The sequence below is a fragment of the Homalodisca vitripennis genome, chromosome 1, assembly GCF_021130785.1.
Source record: "Homalodisca vitripennis isolate AUS2020 chromosome 1, UT_GWSS_2.1, whole genome shotgun sequence".
In the NCBI taxonomy this organism is placed as follows: domain Eukaryota; kingdom Metazoa; phylum Arthropoda; class Insecta; order Hemiptera; family Cicadellidae; genus Homalodisca; species Homalodisca vitripennis.
Genome location: NC_060207.1, coordinates 192,319,887 through 192,347,842, shown reverse-complemented (window position 1 = coordinate 192,347,842; position 27,956 = coordinate 192,319,887). Strand labels below are relative to the sequence as shown.

The 27,956-nt window shown below is 30.0% G+C and overlaps 2 protein-coding genes across 4 annotated transcripts; both read right to left on the bottom strand.

The window, feature by feature from the left end:
- Positions 1 to 56: 56 nt before the first annotated feature.
- On the bottom strand, positions 57 to 6,002 carry LOC124354398 (apolipoprotein D-like). Its single transcript, XM_046804826.1, has 6 exons — positions 5,998 to 6,002; positions 4,908 to 5,028; positions 4,648 to 4,781; positions 3,097 to 3,188; positions 2,446 to 2,547; positions 57 to 328 (listed from the first exon to the last, which is right to left on the bottom strand). Exons 1-6 carry the CDS (start codon positions 6,000 to 6,002, stop codon positions 189 to 191), a joined length of 594 nt encoding a protein of 197 aa, XP_046660782.1. The 3' UTR covers positions 57 to 188.
- On the bottom strand, positions 4,908 to 27,956 carry LOC124352960 (apolipoprotein D-like). Of its 3 annotated transcripts, XM_046802717.1 has the most exons (7): positions 27,849 to 27,956; positions 26,773 to 26,893; positions 26,513 to 26,646; positions 12,653 to 12,744; positions 12,001 to 12,102; positions 9,748 to 9,891; positions 4,908 to 5,028 (listed from the first exon to the last, which is right to left on the bottom strand). In XM_046802717.1, the coding sequence occupies exons 1-6, from the start codon at positions 27,851 to 27,853 to the stop codon at positions 9,752 to 9,754; spliced, it is 594 nt and encodes a 197-aa protein (XP_046658673.1). In that variant the 5' UTR covers positions 27,854 to 27,956; the 3' UTR covers positions 4,908 to 5,028; positions 9,748 to 9,751. The 3 variants fall into 3 exon arrangements, with proteins under 3 accessions (XP_046658673.1, XP_046658671.1, XP_046658670.1); XM_046802715.1 differs by lacking the exon at positions 4,908 to 5,028 and having other exon boundaries at positions 9,620 to 9,891; positions 27,849 to 27,955; XM_046802714.1 differs by lacking the exons at positions 4,908 to 5,028; positions 9,748 to 9,891; positions 12,001 to 12,102; positions 12,653 to 12,744 and adding exons at positions 21,965 to 22,236; positions 24,358 to 24,459; positions 24,992 to 25,083 and having other exon boundaries at positions 27,849 to 27,954.

Genomic DNA, 27,956 nt, shown 5'->3' with positions numbered 1-27,956 from the left:
TTCCACATATCCAATATTCATTGGTGCTTGGACAGGAGAAACAGTGAATAGCTTTATTAGGCGAATATAAAGAATATTTTATTGCATTGACAGTTTATTGCATCACATTACATTATTCACAATACTTTAATAGTATCTGCTAGCTTAAAAAGAACTTTTGTTATGGACATAGTAATCTACATACAGTCTTAATCATTGCAGTTTAACTGAGATACGCCTTGCATGATTGTAGGGTCCAGGCCATTCATCAATAAAATCCTGTCGGTAGAGGTGAAGAAATCTGTCTTCGACCGAAGAGTTCGTAAACGACTCAAATACCAAATTGAATCTGAAACAAATGTTGACCATTTCATACTGCCTATGTTTAATTTACAAGTATCTTTAAATATATTAAAATTTTATTTTATTTTAAACTTTCTATAGTATGTACAAAAATATTACACATTTTTTAATCTGACAGATGTGGGGTGAAACAAAGTTTTTGAAACACGAAACAAAGCGTGGAATGTTGATTTACGTTCGTAGGTCTTTCTGAGTTCATTGAAGGCAGGCAAGCTTTATGATAAAACCTATGTTTATTTTGCTAAATATAATTTAATTTACTTTTTGTTATAAATATAACTGTTTTTATATTTCTATCGAAGAATGTGAGTGTGTGTGTATATATATATATTATAATCGTTGCTCAAAAGTTCGTTCTAATTTTTTCATATTTAGTTTTTTGGTGTTTTATTTCTCCAAATATTCAATTTTAAAACCATAACCATTAAAAAAGGATGTATTAAAACTTTAATATACGTGAGTTAAAGACATGTCCAAGAACAACTTAGCAATGGGAAACAGTAAAATAATAAATTATTATTTCTAAACTTCATAATAGTCTTTATGAAGAAATGCTTACTGTAATATACATTGAAAAAACTTTTTGAAAAATGAAAGAAAATCCATATTTCAAATTTATTTAAATTTGACATAATAGTCTTTTTACAGCATCATACTACGTATCTATAACCATTTCCGAAATTTATTTTTATAGGTTTGCTGCAATATCTAAAAGTGTATATGATAAATACAAAAAAGACAATAATTTAATTATTTCTCCCATATGCCTCACACAATATGTAACAAATGCTTTATAAATATTGAAGTTAGTGATCATTTCTCAAAATTAAATTGAGCGCTTATCATCACACAATTGATCAGATTATATATTATCTTAGTGCCACTCATGAGAAAAGTGTAGCGCATTATGGCTAAGGAGTGCTTTAAAATACAGTGACTAATCTACGTTTCAAAGTTCAGGGATGGACTTAAAAATTTAATTGATAGTAATACGCCATATAAGGAAGCTTCGCGGTTCAGGAAGAAAATCCAATTTATTCATAATGCGTATGAAAGACAGGAATTTATCAATAATGAAAGAATGTTGCTATGCTTCTTAATGAAGAGAATTAACATAAAATAAAGTCATAATGGATGACATTAAGATATATTTAAGAGTGAACCAATAAATTGTTACTTAATAATGCAAGAAAAATGTTCCTCATAAGGTTTCATATTACAGCGAATTAAACGCATTTCATAATATTCTACATACAATTTTATATGTTTCGTTTACTAAATTAGTTGTTCCTAATTTTTGTTATCCAAATAAAATATCCACATCTAGATTCCACATTAGTTTTGAAGTTGTGAAGCATTTTACTACGAAAACATGTTTAATTGTTGAATAACTCAATTAGCCTAATACGTATATATTGTGTTATTGCTAATTTGTTCATTAAACAAAAATAACTTATATTTTAAATATGTTTTAACTCTGTAATATACAGTGACTTCAAAAAAATAATCAATGACACCCAGAGTAATTAATAGAATATAATGTAGTTTCTTGTCATTAGTATAACTAATTACAAACTGTAGTATAACTAGTATACAAATTAGTCACCAATGGTCTAACCACAGATCTAATATAAACTAAAAAGACATTGTACGATTGATTTAGTGCGTTTTCAAATGTAAAATAGTGTATCAGTATTTTTACGACACTCTTACATTTTAGAATATGCATAAAATATTGTGCGTGGCTGTAAAAACAGAATATTGTAAACATTTAGTATACTAAACCATTTAAGAATATATTTCAGAATACGAAAACACAGCTAAAGACCAATAAAGAAAATAATATCAGAATTTTTTAATTTTATGAAAGAATCTAGTCACAAAATAGATTAAATAATTTCTGATATGGAATTATTGAGATTTGACAAAGATTGGGAAGCAATTTGTCATTTCCATAATATAATATTTAACAAACAGTCATAGTATACTGTATATTTTCAGAACTAATTTTATAGTAATAAAGAGTACTTTTGTTTTACTTACCAAAACATTATTAAAATAAATAAAACTAATACAATATTATTTCAAGTCACATATACTCACCGTAATGAAAGAAGAAGAGGAAATTTTCGCAAGTATAAACAACTGAGTAGGAGATGTAGTCCGTACCTAGTACCCAGTAATTCCCTGTCACAGTCGACCACCCTGAAAAATGCGTAAGTACATGGAAATAACAAACTTTAATTTTTACACAATATATCATTTACTTGCAAAACTAAATCACTTTCTATATTATTTGATGTCTGTCTATCTCTTAATTTCGGGTAGTCGTAGCAGTCGGCTACTATGAGTGTCATAGGTCAGTGGCATAAATGGACAATGAACACATTAATTGTATGCCAGTGCTTGATTGACAAAGTACTATTTAAGCACAGGCATACCATTAATGTGTTAATTGTACCATTTATGCCACTTAACTATGATACTTATAATAAAACATATTCATACAATTTTAACTGGAAGAGTAATGTTCCAAAAGAGTTAAAAATATAAGCACACAAATTAATTTTGCATTTTTATTAAAGTTATAATAATCATGGATAAAACAAAGTTGTTTTTGAAAACCATTAGCATTGTTTGTTTTTTCTGTAAGCAGGTAAATATAAACTCTTCAGACAAGAAAATGTTAAGAACTCTAGCTGTAAATAACATTCGACAATTTAAAAAGAACTGAGATTAATTTTTATAACTCACAGTGTGGATGGAAGGTTACTATCATCCTTCCTTCATCCTTGGTGGGGTCAGCCAGCAAACCCGTCCCATTTATACCTTGCGTTTTGTTATCCCTGAAAAGCAAAATAGATTTTTCATATAATGATAAACATAGCTCTTATACCTCAGTCGGAAGTAGTAGGTAGATTCTGTGGAAAATTAAATATTAATATAGTTTGTTTTGTACATTCAAGATTACAACTACTCTTGTATAACACAACTTATTCTCTAGGCCATATATAACAAGTTGTGAATCTGTTTAGTTTGACTGACCGCTGTATTAGAACCTAGTGGTGTATGCACTTAAAAGATAAATTTTTTTACCAAAGTTGAACTAGTTCCAGCCAATTTTTGTATGTTTTTATGTGTTTTACGTGTAAATAACATAAGAAGTTTTGATAACCAGTAATTTGTCAAAATAAATGCTGAAATAAAGGTAAATACAAATATTACAAAATAATATATACATTATGAAACTTTTTTTCGGGTCTTAATTTATGTTTTTTTATAAATTGAAAATAAAGTAAAAATGGGACCTTTAATAGGTCTATGATAATTTTAAATTGCCATTTCTTGTTATCTTTATGCATTTTTCTTGTAATTTAATTTCTACTAATTTAAGGTTTTTATTTGAGATTGTAAGGAAAAATTCAATGCACTGTTTTTTCATAGTAGATTTTTCTATATTCCATAATTTATGTATGCAAAATATTCTTTAAATTATTTGTTTTCGCTTTTATCCTTGTTTTGCAGTACCTTTACACCATAAGCTATTTTAGCTAAGCATAAGCGAAGGCTTTCACTTGAGGGGCAGGAAAGTTTCTACTATATCTCGAAAACAATCTGAACTATATTGTGACAACTTGACTATTGGATAAATCTTATTTCTACATAGATAACTCTGAGTTTGATGGCGGTCCATTTTACTATACGTGATATGGATAAATTTTAGCAAATATTTTTACATTCATCCCTTTGGTAATCATGATGGCAACAAGAAAATTTCAGAATAAACTTGTAAACAAACTTATTATATTACTGATTACTGTGCTGAGGAATTTAATATTTGAGTTAATAAACACATATAACCAGCATACACAGACAAGAATGTGTCCTACGATTGTACATGCTTATGCATGGTATTTATCTGAGTCTATTCAAGCACTCACTAGGCAGGCACGATGTCTCTTTTGTCTGCCAGGCGAATGTACAAATTTGGGTGTTATGAACCTGTCTGTCTGCCCTCAGGACACCTCAAGACTAAAATAAACTAAAGAATTGAAATTGTATACTGTGTATATACATTTGTACAACTTCAGTGAACCATGTTATAAACCATTTGTGGTGTGATGTACTTTGTTTAAGATAAACAATTATTTTTTTTTGTTTTCACCTAATGATGAAATTTTTATTACAGAATGTTTCGTCTTAAAATTATGTTATAGGAAATGCGATTGTACAAAAATGTGTACAAAAAATGTGTGGAAATGTGTATCTTTTGCTACAACTACTTTAACCTTTAAAGATACTTACCTGTTTCTTACGGCCTTGCTCTGTATAGTGAATACCGTGGTCGTTTCTGGCTGGTAGAAGGTTTGCGGACATCGAAGATCATGATTGGTTGCCTCCGTATTGTAGCCAGCTTGTTCGTACCAGTGATACATGTACTGGAAAATATTATTGATTTTCGTAAAACATCTGTGTCTTTATTGGAAATTTATATATTTATTCAACTTACGATAACCCACTCAGTGGTGTACCTAAATGAAAAAAATGTATTAGTAATTCCTTACTTTTTGAAACTTAAACTTTTCTACCACGGGTAGCTCTCGACACTTGCCCCAGTGAGGCCAGCTGAACGCTTCCCCTTGCACCAAGAGGGTGGAGAGGCACAGGGCTGCAACCAGTATCCGTCTGTAAAACAAGTAACTTAATTAGCTATGTATAAACTCATCATCATGCTCTTATTATTTCAAAAATAAAACATGGTGTTTACTCTTTTACAAGAGTAATGTAATTATTGTAAATATCCAGTGTTCATTCAAAGTATGAACAATCCACCAGAAGAGATAAATAATAAAAAGAAGAGTGAACGTCTGCTTTAAAATTAGATATTGAGATTTTACTCACCGATTATTTAGGGTTGTATACACTACTTAGCCAAAATTAAAATATTCATATATAAATGTTTTAATACATATGTGCATATATATATATATATATATATATATATATATATATATATATATATATATATATATATATATATATATATATATATATTTATGACTAACAATACGAAAATAACAGGTCAAATTTATCAATGCTCCTGCTATTGAATCTGCCGAAACCTAATTGATGTGCATCCCTAAAATTGTATAGACCCATTTTCTAAATTTGTTACGTTTTAATTTATATAGTTAACTCATCGAAACATAAAAAGTGACTGGGCTAAAAATGCACACCAAATAACATTATTTTCAATATATTAAACCTTAATATCAGTAATGAACAAATATGGCATTAAATGAAAAACATGCACATATTTCATTTGCAAGAATTGAACAGTCTTACATGTGGTGCATTAAAATAAATTTTCTGCAGTAGATGGTATTTTCAATTCTAACTTAAATTACTTTAAATCTGTACTAATCTCAAAAAGGCATATTGACTAATTCGCTAATTCTCAAAAAGATATGACCTTTCTAATAACATTTACATCATGGCAATAGTAAATCAATAACAAGGATTGGTCTTTTCTTACTGGGCCTATAAAAAAACTAATACATCTTCCCCGCTACTTCAAATAGCATCGAATAATGCTCAAAGAAGCTTACTACTAATACTAATATTATAGTTATATTCATCACTATTAAAACCTACCTCATTGTTAATATGAAGTAAATAACTACAAAACAATAACAATCTGTTTATATGGACATGCAGAGATACGTTTGAAGTAGTCTCATCCGTTATAAGAACTCTTCAGATAAGGAATAATCTGTGCACTTAGAAGTACCCTAAACGTGATTTAACAATTCCATGAATATACGTAAATATACGTAAATATACGTAAATATACCCTTTCCGACATCGTGATAGGTTTGAAAATGGAATATGTCCTGCAAATTTTATTTAATTCTAAACAAGACTTGGACTTGCGCCATAACTTAAGGTGCAATTATATTTCAAATGTCGCCAAAAGTTACATTACTAGTCATGAAAGAATTTTTTATAATTATTTAAAACAAAAATAACATTTAGAGCCAACTCATCACATCTGCGTTTAAGGTTTAAACGAAAAAACAGAAAAGAAATAACAAAACTTGGGTTTGAATATCTTAAAATCGGAGTCACCACAGTTTGCACACAAACTTATAATAGTTTGTGTGCAAAATGTGGTGACTCCGATTTTAAAGATATAAATTTGTTATGTAGTGAAAGGGGGAACTACATACATTATAATATATGGTCACAGCTCCCCTTTCACCACATTACAAATTTCCTTCTAGTATTGAACCGAAATAAACTTTAAATCCTTAATAGTTCGTTTAATTAAAACCAAAACAAATTAATTGCTAAAAGCAAATACAATTCAGTTGTTTACTGAAAGGGGCATACTGCTCTGCAGTAGTTTAGAAAAGCTATATTGCACCCTTTTAAACAATTTTTTAACCCTCAATTTCATGTTTATATAACGGGTGTACCACGGAAGATTTTTAAACGTTTGATTTTATGTTCCCATTTATGCACCGAACATTTTCTAACTCCTACTCATTGTATAGGTTTTAAAAATATTCTGTGACAATTTCACCTCACTAGCATTTGTTGAAACAAAATGGAGGCATTTTGAAAAAACTATACACTAAAAACAGTATTTTTGGCTTTTTTACAATTATTTATTGTCATATTCTAGAGAAATAAATCATTTCAATCAGAACATTAAAATCATAGCCTATTAAAAAACCTACAATCGTAGTCCACCATTATTTGAACCATCCACAGCGACACACTGATAACAGCGCTTAAACAAATTAATCGTAAGCTCTTACAAAGAAATTCTGCGGTACCCTGAGAAGTCCTCCTTAATTTCTTTAAAGATTTTCAAAGATCTTTACAAGATTGTTTTAATTTATCATCATTATTGAAGCTACAAGTACAAACGTGTTCCTTTAAGTAACCCTATGGAAAGAAATCAACACAGTTAAATGTGGGGATCGGGGAGGGCCAATCTAAAAAATCACTTCCACGACCAATCCAACGGCCATGAAGGTTGTCATCTAGTAATCGCTTTACAGGATATGCGAAATGAGGAGGAGCACCGTCTTGTTGGAGGATTGCTTGATCCATTTCTGGAACCTTAAAATGAGGCTTGTTCATTTAAAACCTGTTCATACCTATTGTCAGTTATTGTACTGCCTGAAATGTTGTAAGATAGCACTCTATTAAAACTGACAGATGCCCAAACAGTATTTCCTTTTGATTTGAGTAGAGTACGTTCAAGAATGTCTGGATTTTTCTAGTGTTTCAAGAATTATAATTATGCCTATTAACAGCACCATTGCGATAGGCAACCTGAAATTGTCTAATTGCTTCTGTAATTTTGCCAAAAGCAATAGCCCACGCACATTGTTTTTATGTTCAACATTAAAAGCCATTTCTCGAACTTCAATATCAGTAAAACTTTTATGGGAGAGCAATACTCTTCAATCAAACAGCTGTTTTAAACAATGAGCGTTATTAAACAACGCGTCCCTTAAAACTGCAACACAGCAATCAAATCAGGTAATTCAAGAAATGAATTTGTATAGGAAACAAAATGGTAAAATTTTCAATACGTCACCATTTTGTTTCTACAATTTATAGGGAGCTTAAACTTTCACAGAATATTTTCAAACCCTACTTTATTAATGTGTAGAGGTTTAACACATGTTCGGTGCATAAATGGGCAAGTAATATAAAAATCTAACGTTTAAACCTCTTTGTAGGACACCCGGCATATTGATCTTTATCTCTGAGCAAAATGCCACTGTGAAGTACTGGCAAATTTTTATAAACTCAAAGGTTGAAACTTTCAGAAATTGTTAAAGAATCCTTATTTTATTAAAGAATAAGTTTTTCATGTGTATAATTTCATAAAATTATAAACTATTTGCTGTTTTTTGCGGTATAGCATTAACCCATTTAAGAGTTTGAAAACTTTTTGCCTCTATTTCTACGGAATCCTACGAGTTTATACTTGCATGCCTGGTCAATCAAAACACTATTGACAATAGGATTCTCCCGATAAGGACAATAAGATTGATAGATTTCTCCCCAATCTCTCTCCCAATTAGTTTTCTTTTATCAGCTTTACTTGAAGACATTTCTAACACATTCTAGACATCTAATCACTTATCTGTGTTTCACAACATCACTATCAAGAGCGCCCATATCTGAAGAAGTGAAACAAAATGGGTCGTGAAATGGAGGTCTTTTTTCGCAATTTAAATATACTTTAATAAAGTCATTGTTAGTTACAAGCTGCATTGAGGCACCAGTTGTAATTCAGTCTTTTATACGCGCTTTGCACCAAACATTTTCCTTTGTAAGTTGTAACAACAAAATAAGTTGTAAGTATATTTTATTGAATAATTTAAATTTATGTAAAATTACTTCTATAATATTCATATAATACGAACAAATGAATGATCGTAAGTAAAAGAAATATATATTTATATATCAATAAAAATGTGAAAAATATAAGTTTTGATTTGAAACTTGTAATACCTTATAACAAATAATGGATCAATGAACAAAATACAAATAATATTTCAATACTTAACCAAAGATATATAATTTGAATCACATTACATAAAATGCCTCTCAGTAGCAAAGAACTGCTAGCTCATACCACTGCATTGCAGATTGTATTGCGTTCTAGTTTAAAATTTATTCAAATGCGTTTCTGAAGGAACGGTTTGCCGCATGATTATGAATATTGTTTGTTTCACCAAATTATGCTATAATGTGATACTCCTTTTTTGTCCTTGTCCACTTTGCATTTCGAAACTATTTTGACGAGCCACTTTTAAAAACATTAGTACTTGATGAAATACCAAAGCGGGATTTGTACTTAGAATATTAAATGACTCCATGAATATTGCAACACTTTTTATGTTCGTTATCATGTCTTCTTAACGTAATTTTAATTAAAATAACAAAAATCTAACTTTAGATTTAATCTAACTGATAACCACATGTAAGTGTTTTCTTATCAGAACTGACATCCAGCAGCATCTCTCAACGTCTGATCATCCATTTATGAGACACCCTTTACATATGTACTTGGGAACTGGACGGAGTTATTGGCTGTGAGATCATTTCAGGGAAGGTACGTAGAAATTTTACTCGTGTGGAACCATGAGGGCTGTTTGAATAGGCCTATTTTGTATGCAAAATCTACCTAATTCCACATATCCAATATTCATAGGTGCTTGGACAGGAAACACAGTGAATAGCTTTATTAGGCGAATATAAAGAATATTTTATTGCATTGACAGTTTCTTGCATCACATTGCATTATTCACAATACTTTATTGGTATCTGCTAGCTTAAAGAGAACTTTTGTTATGGACATAGTAATCTACATACAGTCTTAATCATTGCAGTTTGACTGAGATACTCCTTGCATGATTGTAGGGTCCAGGCCATTCATCAATAAAATCCTGTCGGTAGAGGTGAAGAAATCTGTCTTCGACCGAAGAGTTCGTAGACGACTCAAATACCAAATTGAATCTGAAACAAATGTGAACTGTTTTATATTGCATATGTTTAGTTTATAAGTGTATTTAAATAAATAAAAATGTTTTTTTATTCCAAAATTTCATGTACAAAAATACTAAATTTTAGAAATCTAACAGATGTGTGGTGAAAAAAGCTTTCGAAACACGAAACAAAGTGGGGAAGGTTGATTTACGTTCGTAGGTCTTTCTGAGTTCATTGGAGGCAGGCAAGCCTTATGCTAAAAGCGATGTTCATTTTTCTAACTATACTTTAATTTACTGTTTGCTATAAATGTAACTGTTTAGATATTTCTTTCGAAGAATGTGAGTGTGTGTGTATATATATATTATAATCGTTGCTCAAAAGTTCGTTCTAATTTTTTCATATTTAGTTTTTTGTGTTTTATTTCTCCAAATATTCAATTTTAAAACCATAACCATTAAAAAAGGATGTATTAAAACTCTAATATACCTTATTTAAAAACATTTCCAAGAACAACTTACCAATGGTAAACAGTAAAATTTTAAATTATTATTTCTAAACTTTATAATAGTTTTATAAACAAATTCTTAGTTAATATACATTGAAAGTACTTTATGAAAAATTAAAGAAAATCCATATTTCCAATTTATCTCAATTTTACATAATAGTTTTTTAAAGCATCATACTACGTATCTATAACCATTTACGATGTTTATTTTTATAGCTTTTCTGCAATATCTAAAAGTTTATATGATAAATACAAAAAAGATAATAAATTATTTCTCTCATATGCCTCTCACACTATTTAACAAATGCTTTATAAATATTGAAGTTAGTGATCATTTCTCAAAATTAAATTGAGTGTTTATCATCACACAATTGATCAGATTATATTATCTTAGTGCCACTCATGAGAAAAGTGTCGCGCATTATGGCTGAGGAGTGCTCTAAAATACAGTGACTAATCTACGTTTCAAAAGTTCAGGGATGTACTTAACAATGTACTTGATAGTAATACGCTATATAAGGAAGCTTCGCGGTTGAGGAAGAAAATACAATTCATAATGCGTAGGAAAGACAGGAATTTCTCAATAGGGAAAGTATGTTGCTCGGATTTTTAATGAAGAGAATGGACATGAAATAAAGTCATAATGTATGACGTTAAGATATATTTAAGAGTGAACCAATGAATTGTTACTTAATAATGCAAGAAAATTGTTCCTCATAATGTGCTGAGTTTCAAATTACAGCGAATTAAATGCATTTTATAATATTCTACATACAATTATACATATTCTGTTTGCTTCATTACTTGTTCCTAATTCTTTTTTATCAAATTAAAATACCCACAACTACATTCCACATTAGTTTTGAAGTTGTTTAATCTTTTCTACAAACATGAACATTTTACTACGAAAACATGTTTAATTATTGAATAACCCAAGTAGCCTAATACGTATGTATATATTGTGTTATTGCTAATTTGTTCATTAAACGAAAATAACTTATATTTTAAATATGTTTGAACTCTGTAATATACCATACCTTTTTTAAAAAATAATCAATGATACCCAGAGTTATTAATAGAATATAATGTAGTTTCTTTTCATTAGTATAACTGCACGTTTGTACAAATTAGTCACCAATAATTTAACCACAGTTCTAATATAAACTAAAAAGACATTGTACGATTTATTTTAGTGCGTTTTCAAATTTAAAATAGTTTATGAGTATTTTTACCACACTTTTACATTTTAGAAGATGCATAAAATGTTCTGCGTGACCGTAAAAACAGAATATTGTAAACATTTAGTATACTAAACCATTTCAGAATATATTTCAGAATACGAAAACACAGCTAAAGACCAATCAAGAAAATAATATCAGGATTTTTTAATTTTATGAACGAATCTAGTCATGAAATAGTTTAAATAACTTCTGATATGGAATATTGATGTCAAAGATTGGAGAGCAATTTGTCATTTCCATAATATAATACTTAACAAACGGTCATAGTATACTGTATATTTTCAGAACTAATTTTATAGTAATAAAGAGTACTTTTGTTTTACTTACTAAAACATTATTAAAATAAATAAAACTAATAAAATAATATTAATATAAGTCACGCATACTCACCGTAATGAAAGAAGAAGAGGAAATTTTCGCAAGTATAAACTACTGAGTAGGTGATGTAGTCCGTACCTAGTACCCAGTAATTCCCTGTCACAGTCGACCACCCTGAAAATTGCGTAAGTACGTGGAAATAATCAACTTTAATTTTTACACAATATATCGTTTACTGTGAAAAACTAAATCACTTTCTGTATTATTTTATGTCTGTCTATCTCTTAATTTCGGGCAGTCGTATCAGTCGACTACTATGAGTGTCATAGGTCAGTGGCATAAATGGACAATGAACACATTAACGGTATGCCAGTGCTTGATTTACAAAGTACTATTTAAGCACAGGCATACCATTAATGTGTTAATTGTACCATTTATGCTTCTTAACTATGATACTCTTAATAAAACATACTCATACAATTTTAACTCGAAGAGTAATGTTCCAAAAGAGTTAAAAATATAAGCACACAAATTAATTTTGCATTTTTATTAAAGTTATAATAATCATGGATAAAACAAAGTTGTTTTTGAAAACCATTAGCATTGTTTGTTTTTTCTGTAAGCAGGTAAATATAAACTCTTCAGACAAGAAAATGTTAAGAACTCTAGCTGTAAAGAACATTCGACAATTTAAAAAGAACTGAGATTATTATTTATAACTCACAGTGTGGATGGAAGGTTACTATCATCCTTCCTTCATCCTTGGTGGGGTCAGCCAGCAAACCCGTCCCATTTATACCTTGCGTTTTGTTATCCCTGAAAAGCAAAATAGATTTTTCATATAATGATAAACATAGCTCTTATACCTCAGTCGGAAGTAGTAGGTAGATTCTGTGGAAAATTAAATATTAATATAGTTTGTTTTGTACATTTAGGATTACAACTACTCTTGTATAACACAACTTATTCTCTAGGCCATATCTAGCAAGTTGTGAATCTGTTTAGTTTGACTGACCGCTGTATTAGAACCTAGTGGTGTATGCACTTATAAGATAAATTTTTTTACCAAAGTTGAACTAGTTCCAGCCAATTTTTGTATGTTTTTATGTGTTTTACGTGTAAATAACATAAGAAGTTTTGATAACCAGTAATTTGTCAAAATAAATGCTGAAATAAAGGTAAATACAAATATTACAAAATAATATATACATTATGAAACTTTTTGTCGGGACTTAATTTATGTTTTTTTTATAAATTGAAAATAAAGTAAAAATGGGACCTTTAATAGGGCTATGATAATTTTAAATTGCCATTTCTTGTTATCTTTATGCATTTTTCTTGTAATTTAATTTCTACTAATTTAAGGTTTTTATTTGAGATTGTAAGGAAAAATTCAATGCACTGTTTTTTCATAGTAGATTTTTCTATATTCCATATTTCATGTATGCAAAATATTCTTTAAATTATTTGTTTTTGCTTTTATCCTTGTTTTGCAGTACCTTTACACCATAAGGTATTTTAGCTAAGCATAAGCGAAGGCTTTCACTTGAGGGGCTGGAAAGTTTCTACTATATCTCGAAAACAATCTGAACTATATTGTGACAACTTGACTATTGGATAAATCTTATTTCTACATAGATAACTCTGAGTTTGATGGCGGTCCATTTTACTATACGTGCTATGGATAAACTTTAGCAAATATTTTAACATTTATCCGTTTGGTAATCATGATGGCAACAAGAAAATTTCAGAATAAACTTGTAAACAAACTTATTATATTACTGATTACTGTGCTGAGGAATTTATTATTTGAGTTAGTAAACACATATAACCAGCATACACAGACAAGGATGTGTCCTACGATTGTACATGCCCATGCATGGTATTTATCTGAGTCTATTCAAGCACTCACTAGGCAGGCACGATGTCTCTTTTGTCTGCCAGGCGAATGTACAAATTTGGGTGTTATGAACCTGTCTGTCTGCCCTCAAGACGCCTCAAGACTAAAATAAACTAAAGAATTGAAAATTGTATACTGTGTATATACAACTTCAGCGAACCCTGTTATACACATTTGTGGTGTGATGTACTTTGTTTAAGATAAACAATTAATTTTTTTTGTTTTCACCTAATGATGAAATTTTTATTACAGAATGTTTCGTCTTAAAATTATGTTATAGGAAATGCGATTGTACAAAAATGTGTACAAAAAATGTGTGGAAATGTGTATCTTTTGCTACAACTACTTTAACCTTTAAAGATACTTACCTGTTTCTTACGGCCTTGCTCTGTATAGTGAATACCGTGGTCGTTTCTGGCTGGTAGAAGGTTTGCGGACATCGAAGATCATGATTGGTTGCCTCCGTATTGTAGCCAGCTTGTTCGTACCAGTGATACATGTACTGGAAAATATTATTGATTTTCGTAAAACATCTGTGTCTTTATTGGAAATTTATATATTTATTCAACTTACGATAACCCACTCAGTGGTGTACCTAAATGAAAAAAATGTATTAGTAATTCCTTACTTTTTGAAACTTAAACTTTTCTACCACGGGTAGCTCTCGACACTTGCCCCAGTGAGGCCAGCTGAACGCTTCCCCTTGCACCAAGAGGGTGGAGAGGCACAGGGCTGCAGCCAGTATCCGTCTGTAAAACAAGTAACTTAATTAGCTATGTATAAACTCATCATCATGCTCTTATTATTTCAAAAATAAAACATGGTGTTTACTCTTTTACAAGAGTAATGTAATTATTGTAAATATCCAGTGTTCATTCAAAGTATGAACAATCCACCAGAAGAGATAAATAATAAAAAGAAGAGTGAACGTCTGCTTTAAAATTAGATATTGAGATTTTACTCACCGATTATTTAGGGTTGTATACACTACTTAGCCAAAATTAAAATATTCATATATAAATGTTTTAATACATATGTGCATATATATATATATATATATATATATATATATATATATTTATGACTAACAATACGAAAATAACAGGTCAAATTTATCAATGCTCCTGCTATTGAATCTGCCGAAACCTAATTGATGTGCATCCCTAAAATTGTATAGACCCATTTTCTAAATTTGTTACGTTTTAATTTATATAGTTAACTCATCGAAACATAAAAAGTGACTGGGCTAAAAATGCACACCAAATAACATTATTTTCAATATATTAAACCTTAATATCAGTAATGAACAAATATGGCATTAAATGAAAAACATGCACATATTTCATTTGCAAGAATTGAACAGTCTTACATGTGGTGCATTAAAATAAATTTTCTGCAGTAGATGGTATTTTCAATTCTAACTTAAATTACTTTAAATCTGTACTAATCTCAAAAAGGCATATTGACTAATTCGCTAATTCTCAAAAAGATATGACCTTTCTAATAACATTTACATCATGGCAATAGTAAATCAATAACAAGGATTCGTCTTTTCTTACTGGGCCTATAAAAAAACTAATACATCTTCCCCGCTACTTCAAATAGCATCGAATAATGCTCAAAGAAGCTTACTACTAATACTAATATTATAGTTATATTCATCACTATTAAAACCTACCTCATTGTTAATATGAAGTAAATAACTACAAAACAATAACAATCTGTTTTTATATGGACATGCAGAGATACGTTTGAAGTAGTCTCATCCGTTATAAGAACTCTTCAGATAAGGAATAATCTGTGCACTTAGAAGTACCCTAAACGTGATTTAACAATTCCATGAATATACGTAAATATACCACACACACCCTTTCCGACATCGTGATAGGTTGAAAATGGAATATGTCCTGCAAATTTTAATTTAAACAAGACTTGGACTTGCGCCATAACTTAAGGTGCAATAATATATTCAAATGTCGCCAAAAGTTACATTACTAGTCATGAAAGAATTTTTTATAATTATTTAAAACAAAAATAACATTTAAAGCCAACCTCATCACATCTGCGTTTAAGGTTTAAACGAAAAACAGAAAAGAAATAACAAAACTTGGGTTTGAATATCTTAAAATCGGAGTCACCACAGTTTGCACACAAACTTATAATGGTTTGTGTGCAAAATGTGGTGACTCCGATTTTAAGATATATAAATTTGTTATGTAGTGAAAGGGGGAACTACATACATTATAATATATAGTCACACAGCTCCCCCTTTCACCACATTACAAATTTCCTTCTAGTATTGAACCGAAATAAACTTAAATCCTTAATAGTTCGTTTAATTAAAACCAAAACAAATTAATTGCTAAAAGCAAATACAATTCAGTTGTTTACTGAAAGGGCATACTGCTCTGCAGTAGTTTTAGAAAAGCTATATTGCACCCTTTTAAACAATTTTTTAACCCTCAATTTCATGTTATATAACGGGTGTACCACGAAGATTTTTAAACGTTTGATTTTATGTTTCCCATTTATGCACCGAACATTTTCTAACTCTACTCATTGTATCCTTTTATCCTTTTAACTATATTTGTGACAACTTGACTATTGGATAAATCTTATTTCTACATAGATAACTCTGAGTTTGATGGCGGTCCCATTTTTACTATACGTGCTATGGATAAACTTTAGCAAATATTTTAACATTTATCCGTTTGGTAATCATGATGGCAACAAGAAAATTTCAGAATAAACTTGTAAACAAACTTATTATATTACTGATTACTGTGCTGAGGAATTTATTTGAGTTAGTAAACACATATAACCAGCATACACAGACAAGGATGTGTCCTACGATTGTACATGCCCATGCATGGTATTTATCTGAGTCTATCAAGCACTCACTAGGCAGGCACGATGTCTCTTTTGTCTGCCAGGCGAATGTACAAATTTGGGTGTTATGAACCTGTCCTGTCTGCCCTCAAGACGCCTCAAGACTAAAATAAACTAAAGAATTGAAATTGTATACTGTGTATATACAACTTCAGTGAACCATGTTATACACATTTGTGTGTGTGATGTACTTTGTTTGAGATAAACAATTAATTTTTTTTGTTTTCACCTAATGATGAAATTTTTATTACAGAATGTTTTCGTCTTAAAAAAATGTTATAGGAAATGCGATTGTACAAAAAATGTGTACAAAAAATGTGTGGAAATGTGTATCTTTTGCTACAACTACTTTAACCTTTAAAGAATACTTACCTGTTTCTTACGGCCTTGCTCTGTATAGTGAATACCGTGGTCGTGTCTGGCTGGTAGAAGGTTTACGGACATCGAAGATCATGATTGGTTGCCTCCGTATTGGTAGCCAGCTTGTTCGTACCAGTGATACATGTACTGGAAAATATTATTGATTTTCGTAAAACATCTGTTTCTTTATTGGAAATTTATATATTTATTCAACTTACGATAACCCACTCAGTGGTGGTAACTAAATGAAAAAAAGTATTAGTAATTCCTTACTTTTTGAAACTTAAACTTTTCTACCACGTAGCCAGTATCCGTCTGTAAAACAAGTAACTTAATTAGCTATGGATAAACTCATCATCATGCTCTTATTATTTCAAAATAAAACATGAGAAAAGTGTCGCGCATTATGGCTGAGGAGTGCTCTAAATTACAGAGCTCTCGAGACACTTGCCCCAGTGAGGCCAGCTGAACGCTTCCCCTTGCACCAAGAGGGTGGAGAGGCACAGGGCTGCAGCCAGTATCCGTCTGTAAAACAAGTAACTTAATTAGCTATGTATAAACTCATCATCATGCTCTTATTATTTCAAAATAAAACATGGTGTTTACTCTTTTACAAGAGTGATGTAAATATTGTTAATATCCAGTGTTCATTCAAAGTATGAACAATCCATCAGAAGAGATAAATAATAAATAGAAGAGTGAACGTCTGCTTTAAAATTAGATATTGAGATTTTACTCACCGATTATTTAGGGTTGTATACACTACTTAGCCAAAATTTAAATATTCATATAATAAATGTTTTAATACATATGTGCATATATATATATATATATATATATATATATATATATATATATATATATAAATATATATGACTAACAATACGAAAATAACAGGTCAAATATATCAATGCTCCTGCTATTGAATCTGCCGAAACCTAATTGATGTGCATCCCTAAAATTGTATAGAACCATTTTCTAAATTTGTTACGTTTTAATTTATATAGTTAACTCATCGAAACATAAAAAGTGACTGGGCTAAAAATGCACACCAAATAACATTATTTTCAATATATTAAACCTTAATATCAGTAATGAACAAATATGGCATTAAATGAAAAACATGCACATATTTCATTTGCAAGAATTGAACAGTCTTACATGTGGTGCATTAAAATAAATTTTCTGCAGTAGATGGTATTTTCAATTCTAACTTAAATTACTTTAAATCTGTACTAATCTCAAAAAGGCATATTGACTAATTCGAATAATGCTCAAAGAAGCTTACTACTAATACTAATATTATAGTTATATTCATCACTACTAAAACCTACCTCATTGTTTATATGAAGTAAATAACTACAAAACAATAACAATCTGTTTATATGGACATGCAGAGATACGTTTGAAGTAGTCTCATCCGTTATAAGAACTCTTCAGATAAGGAATAATCTGTGCACTTAGAAGTGCCCTAAACGTGATTTAACAATTCCATGAATATACGTAAATATACCACACCCTTTCCGACATCGTGATAGGTTGAAAATGGAATATGTCCTGCAAATTTTAATTTAAACAAGACTTGGACTTGCGCCATAACTTAAGGTGCAATTATATTCAAATGTCGCCAAAATTTACATTACTAGTCGTGAAAGAATTGTTTATAATTATTTAAAATAAAAATAACATTTAAAGCCAACTCATCACATCTGCGTTTAAGGTTTAAACAAAAAACAGAAAAGAAATAAAAAAACTTGGGTTTGAATATCTTAAAATCGGAGTCACCACAGTTTGCACACAAACTTATAATAGTTTGTGTGCAAAATGTGGTGACTCCGATTTTAAGATATAAATTTGTCCGATTTTATTATAATATATAGTCACAGCTCCCCCTTTCACCACATTACAAATTTCCTTCTAGTATTGAACAGAAATAAACTTTAAATCCTTAATAGTTCGTTTAATTAAAACCAAAACAAATTAATTGCTAAAAGCAAATAAAATTCAGTTGTTTACTGAAAGGGGCATACTGCTCTGCAGTAGTTTAGAAAAGCTATATTGCACCCTTTTAAACAATTTTTTAACCCTCAATTTCATGTTATATAACGGGTGTACCACGAAGATTTTTAAACGTTTGATTTTATGTTCCCATTTATGCACCGAACATTTTCTAACTCTACTCATTGTATAGGTTTTAAAAATATTCTGTGACAATTTCACCTCACTAGCATTTGTTGAAACAAAATGGAGGCATTTTGAAAAACTATACTCTAAAAACAGTATTTTTGGCTTTTTTACAATTATTTATTGTCATATTCTAGAGAAATAAATCATTTCAATCAGAACATTAAAATCATAGCCTATTAAAAAACCTACAATCGTAGTCCACCATTATTTGAACCATCCACAGCGACACACTGATAACAGCGCTTAACAAATTAATCGTAAGCTCTTACAAAGAAATTCTGCGGTACCCTGAGAAGTCCTCCTTAATTTCTTTAAAGATTTTCAAAGATCTTTACAAGATTGTTTTAATTTATCATCATTATTGAAGCTACAAGTACAAACGTGTTCCTTTAAGTAACCCTATGGAAAGAAATCAACACAGTTAAATGTGGGGATCGGGGAGGCCAATCTAAAAAATCACTTCCACGACCAATCCAACGGCCATGAAGGTTGTCATCTAGTAATCGCTTTACAGGATATGCGAAATGAGGAGGAGCACCGTCTTGTTGGAGGATTGCTTGATCCATTTCTGGAACCTTAAAATGAGGCTTGTTCATTTAAAACCTGTTCATACCTATTGTCAGTTATTGTACTGCCTGAAATGTTGTAAGATAGCACTCTATTAAAACTGACAGATGCCCAAACAGTATTTCCTTTTGATTTGAGTAGAGTACGTTCAAGAATGTCTGGATTTCTAGTGTTTCAAGAATTATAATTATGCCTATTAACAGCACCATTGCGATAGGCAACCTGAAATTGTCTAATTGCTTCTGTAATTTTGCCAAAAGCAATAGCCCACGCACATTGTTTTATGTTCAACATTAAAAGCCATTTCTCGAACTTCAATATCAGTAAAACTTTTATGGGAGAGCAATACTCTTCAATCAAACAGCTGTTTTAAACAATGAGCGTTATTAAACAACGCGTCCCTTAAAACTGCAACACAGCAATCAAATCAGGTAATTCAAGAAATGAATTTGTATAGGAAACAAAATGGTAAAATTTTCAATACGTCACCATTTTGTTTCTACAATTTATAGGGAGCTTAAACTTTCACAGAATATTTTCAAACCCTACTTTATTAATGTGTAGAGGTTTAACATGTTCGGTGCATAAATGGGCAAGTAATATAAAATCTAACGTTTAAACCTCTTTGTAGGACACCCGGCATATTGATCTTTATCTCTGAGCAAAATGCCACTGTGAAGTACTGGCAAATTTTTATAACTCAAAGGTTGAAACTTTCAGAAACTGTTAAAGAATCCTTATTTTATTAAAGAATAAGTTTTTCATGTGTATATTTCATAAAATTATAAACTATTTGCTGTTTTGCGGTATAGCATTAACCCATTTAAGAGTTTGAAAACTTTTGCCTCTATTTCTACGGAATCCTACGAGTTTATACTTGCATGCCTGGTCAATCAAAACACTATTGACAATAGGATTCTCCCGAATAAGACAATAAGATTGATAGAATTCTCCCAATCTCTCTCCCAATTAGTTTTCTTTTATCAGCTTTACTTGAAGACATTTCTAACACATTCTAGACATCTAATCACTTATCTGTGTTTCACAACATCACTATCAAGAGCGCCCATATCTGAAGAAGTGAAACAAAATGGGTCGTGAAATGGAGGTCTTTTTTCGCAATTTAAATATACTTTAATAAAGTCATTGTTAGTTACAAGCTGCATTGAGGCACCAGTTGTAATTCCAGTCTTTATACGCGCTTTGCACCAAACATTTTCCTTTGTAAGTTGTAATAACTACCGCACTGTAAGTATATTTTATTGAATAATTTAAATTTATGTAAAATTACTTCTATAATATTCATATAATACGAACAAATGAATGATCGTAAGTAAAAGAAATATATATTAATATATATCAATAAAAATGTGAAAAATATAAGTTTTGATTTGAAACTTGTAATACCTTATAACAAATAATGGATCAATGAACAAAATACAAATAATATTTCAATACTTAACAAAAGATATAATCTGAATCACATTAGATAAAATGCCTCTCTAAAGCAAAGAACTGCTAGCTCATACCACTGCACTGCAGATTGTATTGCGTTCTAGTTTAACATTTATTCAAATGCGTTTCTGAAGGAACGGTTTGCCGCATGATTATGAATATTGTTTGTTTCACCAAATTATGCTATACTCTGATACTCCTTTTTTGTCCTTGTCCACTTTGAATTTCGAACTATTTTGACGAGCCATATTTAAAAACTTTAGTACTTGATGAAATACCAAAGCGGGCTTTGTACTTAGAATATTAAAAGACTCCATGAATATTGCAACACTTTTTATGTTCGTTATCATGTCTTCTTAACGTAATGTTTATTAAAATAACAAAAATCTAACTTTAGATTCAATCTAACTGATAACCACATGTAAGTGTTTTCTTATCAGAACTGACATCCAGCACCATCTCTCAACGTCTGATCATCCATTTATGAGACACCCTTTACATATGTACTTAGGAACTGGACGGAGTTATTGGCTGTGAGATCATTTCAGGGAAGGTACGTAGAAATTTTACTCATGTGCAACCATGAGGGCTGTTTGAAAAAGCCTATTTTGTATACAAAATCTACGTAATTCCACATATCCAATATTCATGGGTGCTTGGACAGAAGAAACAGCTTTATTAGGCGAATATATAGAATATTTTATTGCATTGACAGTTTCTTGCATCACATTGCATTATTCACAATACTTTATTGGTATCTGCTAGCTTAATAAGAACTTTTGTTATGGACATAGTAATCTACATACAGTCTTAATCATTGCAGTTTAACTGAGATACGCCTTGCATGATTGTAGGGTCCAGGCCATTCATCAATAAAATCCTGTCAGTAGAGGTGAAGAAATCTGTCTTCGACCGAAGAGTTCGTAAACGACTCAAATACCAAATTGAATCTGAAACAAATGTTGACCATTTCATACTGCCTATGTTTAATTTACAAGTATCTTTAAATATATTAAAATTTTATTTTATTTTAAACTTTCTATAGTATGTACAAAAATATTACACATTTTTTAATCTGACAGATGTGGGGTGAAACAAAGTTTTTGAAACACGAAACAAAGCGCGGAATGTTGATTTACGTTCGTAGGTCTTTCTGAGTTCATTGAAGGCAGGCAAGCTTTATGATAAAACCTATGTTTATTTTGCTAAATATAATTTAATTTACTTTTTGTTATAAATATAACTGTTTTTATATTTCTATCGAAGAATGTGAGTGTGTGTATAATATTTCATTAAGTTTTTTATCATATTTAGTTGTTGGTGTTTTTTCTCAAAATATTCCATTTTAAAACCATAACCACTTTTTTAGTTTAATGGTTTTATGGTTTAATAAAAAAGGATGTATTAAAACTTTAATATACGTGAGTTAAAGACATGTCCAAGAACAACTTAGCAATGGGAAACAGTAAAATAATAAATTATCATTTCTAAACTTCATAATAGTCTTTATGAAGAAATGCTTACTTTAATATACATTGAAAAAACTTTTTGAAAAATGAAAGAAAATCCATATTTCAAATTTATTTAAATTTGACATAATAGTCTTTTTACAGCATCATACTACGTATCTATAACCATTTCCGAAATTTATTTTTATAGGTTTGCTGCAATATCTAAAAGTGTATATGATAAATACAAAAAAGACAATAATTTAATTATTTCTCCCATATGCCTCACACAATATGTAACAAATGCTTTATAAATATTGAAGTTAGTGATCATTTCTCAAAATTAAATTGAGCGCTTATCATCACACAATTGATCAGATTATATATTATCTTAGTGCCACTCATGAGAAAAGTGTAGCGCATTATGGCTAAGGAGTGCTTTAAAATACAGTGACTAATCTACGTTTCAAAGTTCAGGGATGGACTTAAAAATTTAATTGATAGTAATACGCCATATAAGGAAGCTTCGCGGTTCAGGAAGAAAATCCAATTTATTCATAATGCGTATGAAAGACAGGAATTTATCAATAATGAAAGAATGTTGCTATGCTTCTTAATGAAGAGAATTAACATAAAATAAAGTCATAATGGATGACGTTAAGATATATTTAAGAGTGAACCAATAAATTGTTACTTAATAATGCAAGAAAAATGTTCCTCATAAGGTTTCATATTACAGCGAATTAAACGCATTTCATAATATTCTACATACAATTTTATATGTTTCGTTTACTAAATTAGTTGTTCCTAATTTTTGTTATCCAAATAAAATATCCACATCTAGATTCCACATTAGTTTTGAAGTTGTGAAGCATTTTACTACGAAAACATGTTTAATTGTTGAATAACTCAATTAGCCTAATACGTATATATATTGTGTTATTGCTAATTTGTTCATTAAACAAAACTAACTTATATTTTAAATATGTTTTAACTCTGTAATATACAGTGACTTCAAAAAAATAATCAATGATACCCAGAGTAATTAATAGAATATAATGTAGTTTCTTGTCATTAGTATAACTAATTACAAACTGTAGTATAACTAGTATACAAATTAGTCACCAATGGTCTAACCACAGATCTAATATAAACTAAAAAGACATTGTACGATTGATTTAGTGCGTTTTCAAATGTAAAATAGTGTATCAGTATTTTTACGACACTCTTACATTTTAGAATATGCATAAAATATTGTGCGTGGCTGTAAAAAACAGAATATTGTAAACATTTAGTATACTAAACCATTTAAGAATATATTTCAGAATACGAAAACACAGCTAAAGACCAATAAAGAAAATAATATCAGAATTTTTTAATTTTATGAAAGAATCTAGTCACAAAATAGATTAAATAATTTCTGATATGGAATTATTGAGATATGACAAAGATTGGGGAGCAATTTGTCATTTCCATAATATAATATTTAACAAACAGTCATAGTATACTGTATATTTTCAGAACTAATTTTATAGTAATAAAGAGTACTTTTGTTTTACTTACCAAAACATTATTAAAATAAATAAAACTAATACAATATTATTTCAAGTCACATATACTCACCGTAATGAAAGAAGAAGAGGAAATTTTCGCAAGTATAAACAACTGAGTAGGAGATGTAGTCCGTACCTAGTACCCAGTAATTCCCTGTCACAGTCGACCACCCTGAAAAATGCGTAAGTACATGGAAATAACAAACTTTAATTTTTACACAATATATCATTTACTTGCAAAACTAAATCACTTTCTATATTATTTGATGTCTGTCTATCTCTTAATTTCGGGCAGTCGTAGCAGTCGGCTACTATGAGTGTCATAGGTCAGTGGCATAAATGGACAATGAACACATTAATTGTATGCCAGTGCTTGATTGACAAAGTACTATTTAAGCACAGGCATACCATTAATGTGTTAATTGTACCATTTATACTTATAATAAAACATATTCATACAATTTTAACTGGAAGAGTAATGTTCCATAAGAGTAAAAAATATAAGCAAACAAATTAATTTTACATTTTTATTAAAGTTATAATAATCATGGATAAAACATAGTTGTTTTTTAAAACCATTAGCTTGTTTGTTTATTCTGTAAGCAGCTAAATATAAACTCTTCAGACAAGAAAATGTTAAGAACTCAAGCTGTAAAGAACATTCGACAATTTAAAAAGAACTGAGATTAATTTTTATAACTCACAGTGTGGATGGAAGGTTACTATCATCCTTCCTTCATCCTTGGTGGGGTCAGCCAGCAAACCCGTCCCATTTATACCTTGCGTTTTGTTATCTCTGAAAAGCAAAATGGATTTTTCATATAATGATAAAAATAGCTCTTATGCCTCAGTCGGAAGTAGTAGGTAGATTCTGTGGCAAATTAAATATTAATATAGTTTGTTTTGTACATTTAGGATCATAACTACTCTTGTATAACACAACTTATTCTCTAGGCCATATCTAGCAAGTTGTGAATCTGTTTAGTTTGACTGACCGCTGTATTAGAACCTAGTGGTGTGTCAAACTTTCAAATACACTTGTAAGATAAATTTTTTTACCAAAGTTGAACTAGTTCCAGCCATTTTTTATATGGTTTTATGTGTTTAACGTGTGAAAATATAAGAATTTTGATAACCTGTAATTTGTCAAAAGAAAATGCTGAAATAAAGGTAAATACAAATATTACAAAATTATATATGCATTATGAAACTTTTTGTCGGGTCTTAATTTATGTATTTTTATAAATTGAAAATAAAGTAAAATGGAACCTTTAACAGGGCTATGATCATTTTTAATTGGTATTTCTTGTTATTTTTGTGCATTTTTCTTGTAACTTAGTTTCTACTAATTTAAGGTTATTATTTGAGATTGTATGTACAGAATCAATGCAATGTTTTTTCATAGTAGATTTTTCTATATTCCATACTTTATGTATGCAAAATATTCTTTAAATTATTATGTTTTCGCTTTTATCCTTGTTTTGCAGTACCTTTACACCATAAGGTATTTTAGCTAAGCATAAGCTAAGGCTTTCACTTGAGGGGCCTGAAGATTTCCACTATATCTTGAAAACGAAGTGAACTATATTGACAACTTGACTATTGGATAAGTCTTCTTTCTACATAGACAACTCCGAGTTCAATAGCTGTCCATTTTACTCTATGCGATATGGATAAACTTTAACGAATATTTTTACATTCATCCCTTTGGTAATCATGATGGCAACAAGAAAATTTCAGAATAAACTTGTAATCAAACTGAGTATATTACTGATTACTGTGCTGAGGAATTTAACATTTGACTAAGTAAACAGATGTAGCCAGCAAACACAGACAAGAATGTGTCCTACGATTGTACATGCCCATGCATGGTATTTATCTGAGTCCATTCAAGCACTCACTAGGCAGGCAAGATTTCTCTTTTGTCTGCCAGGCGAATTAGAAATTTGTGTTTTATGAACCTGTCTGTCTGCCCTCAGGACACCTCAAGACTAAAAATAAACTAAAGACTTGAAATTGTATATTGTGTATATACAACTTCAGCGAACCCTGTTATACACATTCGTGGTGAAATATACTTTGTTTGAGATAAACAATTACATTTTTTGTGTTTTCAGCTAATGATGAAATTTTTATCACGGAATGTTTTGTCTTAAAAATATGTTATAGGAAATGTGATTTTTTAATCTTTTGCTACAACTAGTTTCAACTTTAAAGATACTTACCTGTTTCTTACGGCCTTGCTCTGTATAGTGAATACCGTGGTCGTGTCTGGCTGGTAGAAGCTTTGAGGACATCGAAGATCATGATTGGTTGCCTCCGTATTGTAGCCAGCTTGTTCGTACCAGTGATACATGTACTGCAAAATATTATTGATTTTCGTGAAACATCTGTGTCTTTATTGGAAATTTATATATTTATTCAACTTACGATAACTCACTCAGTGGTGTACCTAAATGAAAAAAATGTATTAGTAATTCCTTACTTTTTGAAACTTAAACTTTTCTACCACGGGTAGCTCTCGACACTTGCCCCAGTGAGGCCAGCTGAACGCTTCCCCTTGCACCAAGAGGGTGGAGAGGCACAGGGCTGCAGCCAGTATCCGTCTGTAAAACAAGTAACTTAATTAGCTATGTATAAACTCATCATCATGCTCTTATTATTTCAAAAATAAAACATGGTGTTTACTCTTTTACAAGAGTAATGTAAATATTGTAAATATCCAGTGTTCATTCAAAGTATGAACAATCCACCAGAAGAGATAAATAATAAAAAGAAGAGTGAACGTCTGCTTTAAAATTAGATATTGAGATTTTACTCACCGATTATTTAGGGTTGTATACACTACTTAGCCAAAATTTAAATATTCATATATAAATGTTTACTAATACATATGTGCATATATATATATATATATATATATATATATATATATATATATATATTTATGACTAACCTTACGAAAATAACAGGTCAAATATATCAATGCTCCAGCTATTGAATCTGCCGAAACCTAATTGATGTGCATCCCTAAAATTGTATAGACCCATTTTCTAAATTTGTTAGGTTTTAATTTATATAGTTAACTCTCTTTCTAAATATAAAAAGTGACTAAGCTAAAAATGCACAACAAATAACATTATTTTCAATATATTAAGCCTTAATATCAGCAATGAAGAAATATGCCAATAAATGAAAAACATGCATATATTTTATTTGCAAGAATTGAACAGTCTTACATGTGGTGCATTAAAATAAATTTTCTGCAGTAGATGGTATTTTCAATTCTAACTTAAATTACTTAAAATCTTTACTAATCACAAAAAGGCATATTGACTAATTCGCTAATTCTCAAAAAGATATGACCTTTATAATAACATCTACATCATGGCAAAAGTAAATCAATAACAATAATTTGTCTTTTCTTACTGGGCCAATGAAAAAAACTAATAAATCTTCCCCGCTACTTCAAATAACGTCGAATAATGCTCAAAGAAGCTTTCTATGTATACTACATTCAATACTAATATTATAGTTATATTAATCACTACTAAAACCTACCTCATGGTTAATATGAAGTAAATAACTACAAAACAATAACAATCTGTTTATATGGACATGCAGAGCTACGTTTGAAGTAGTCTCATCCGTTATAAGAACTCTTCAGAT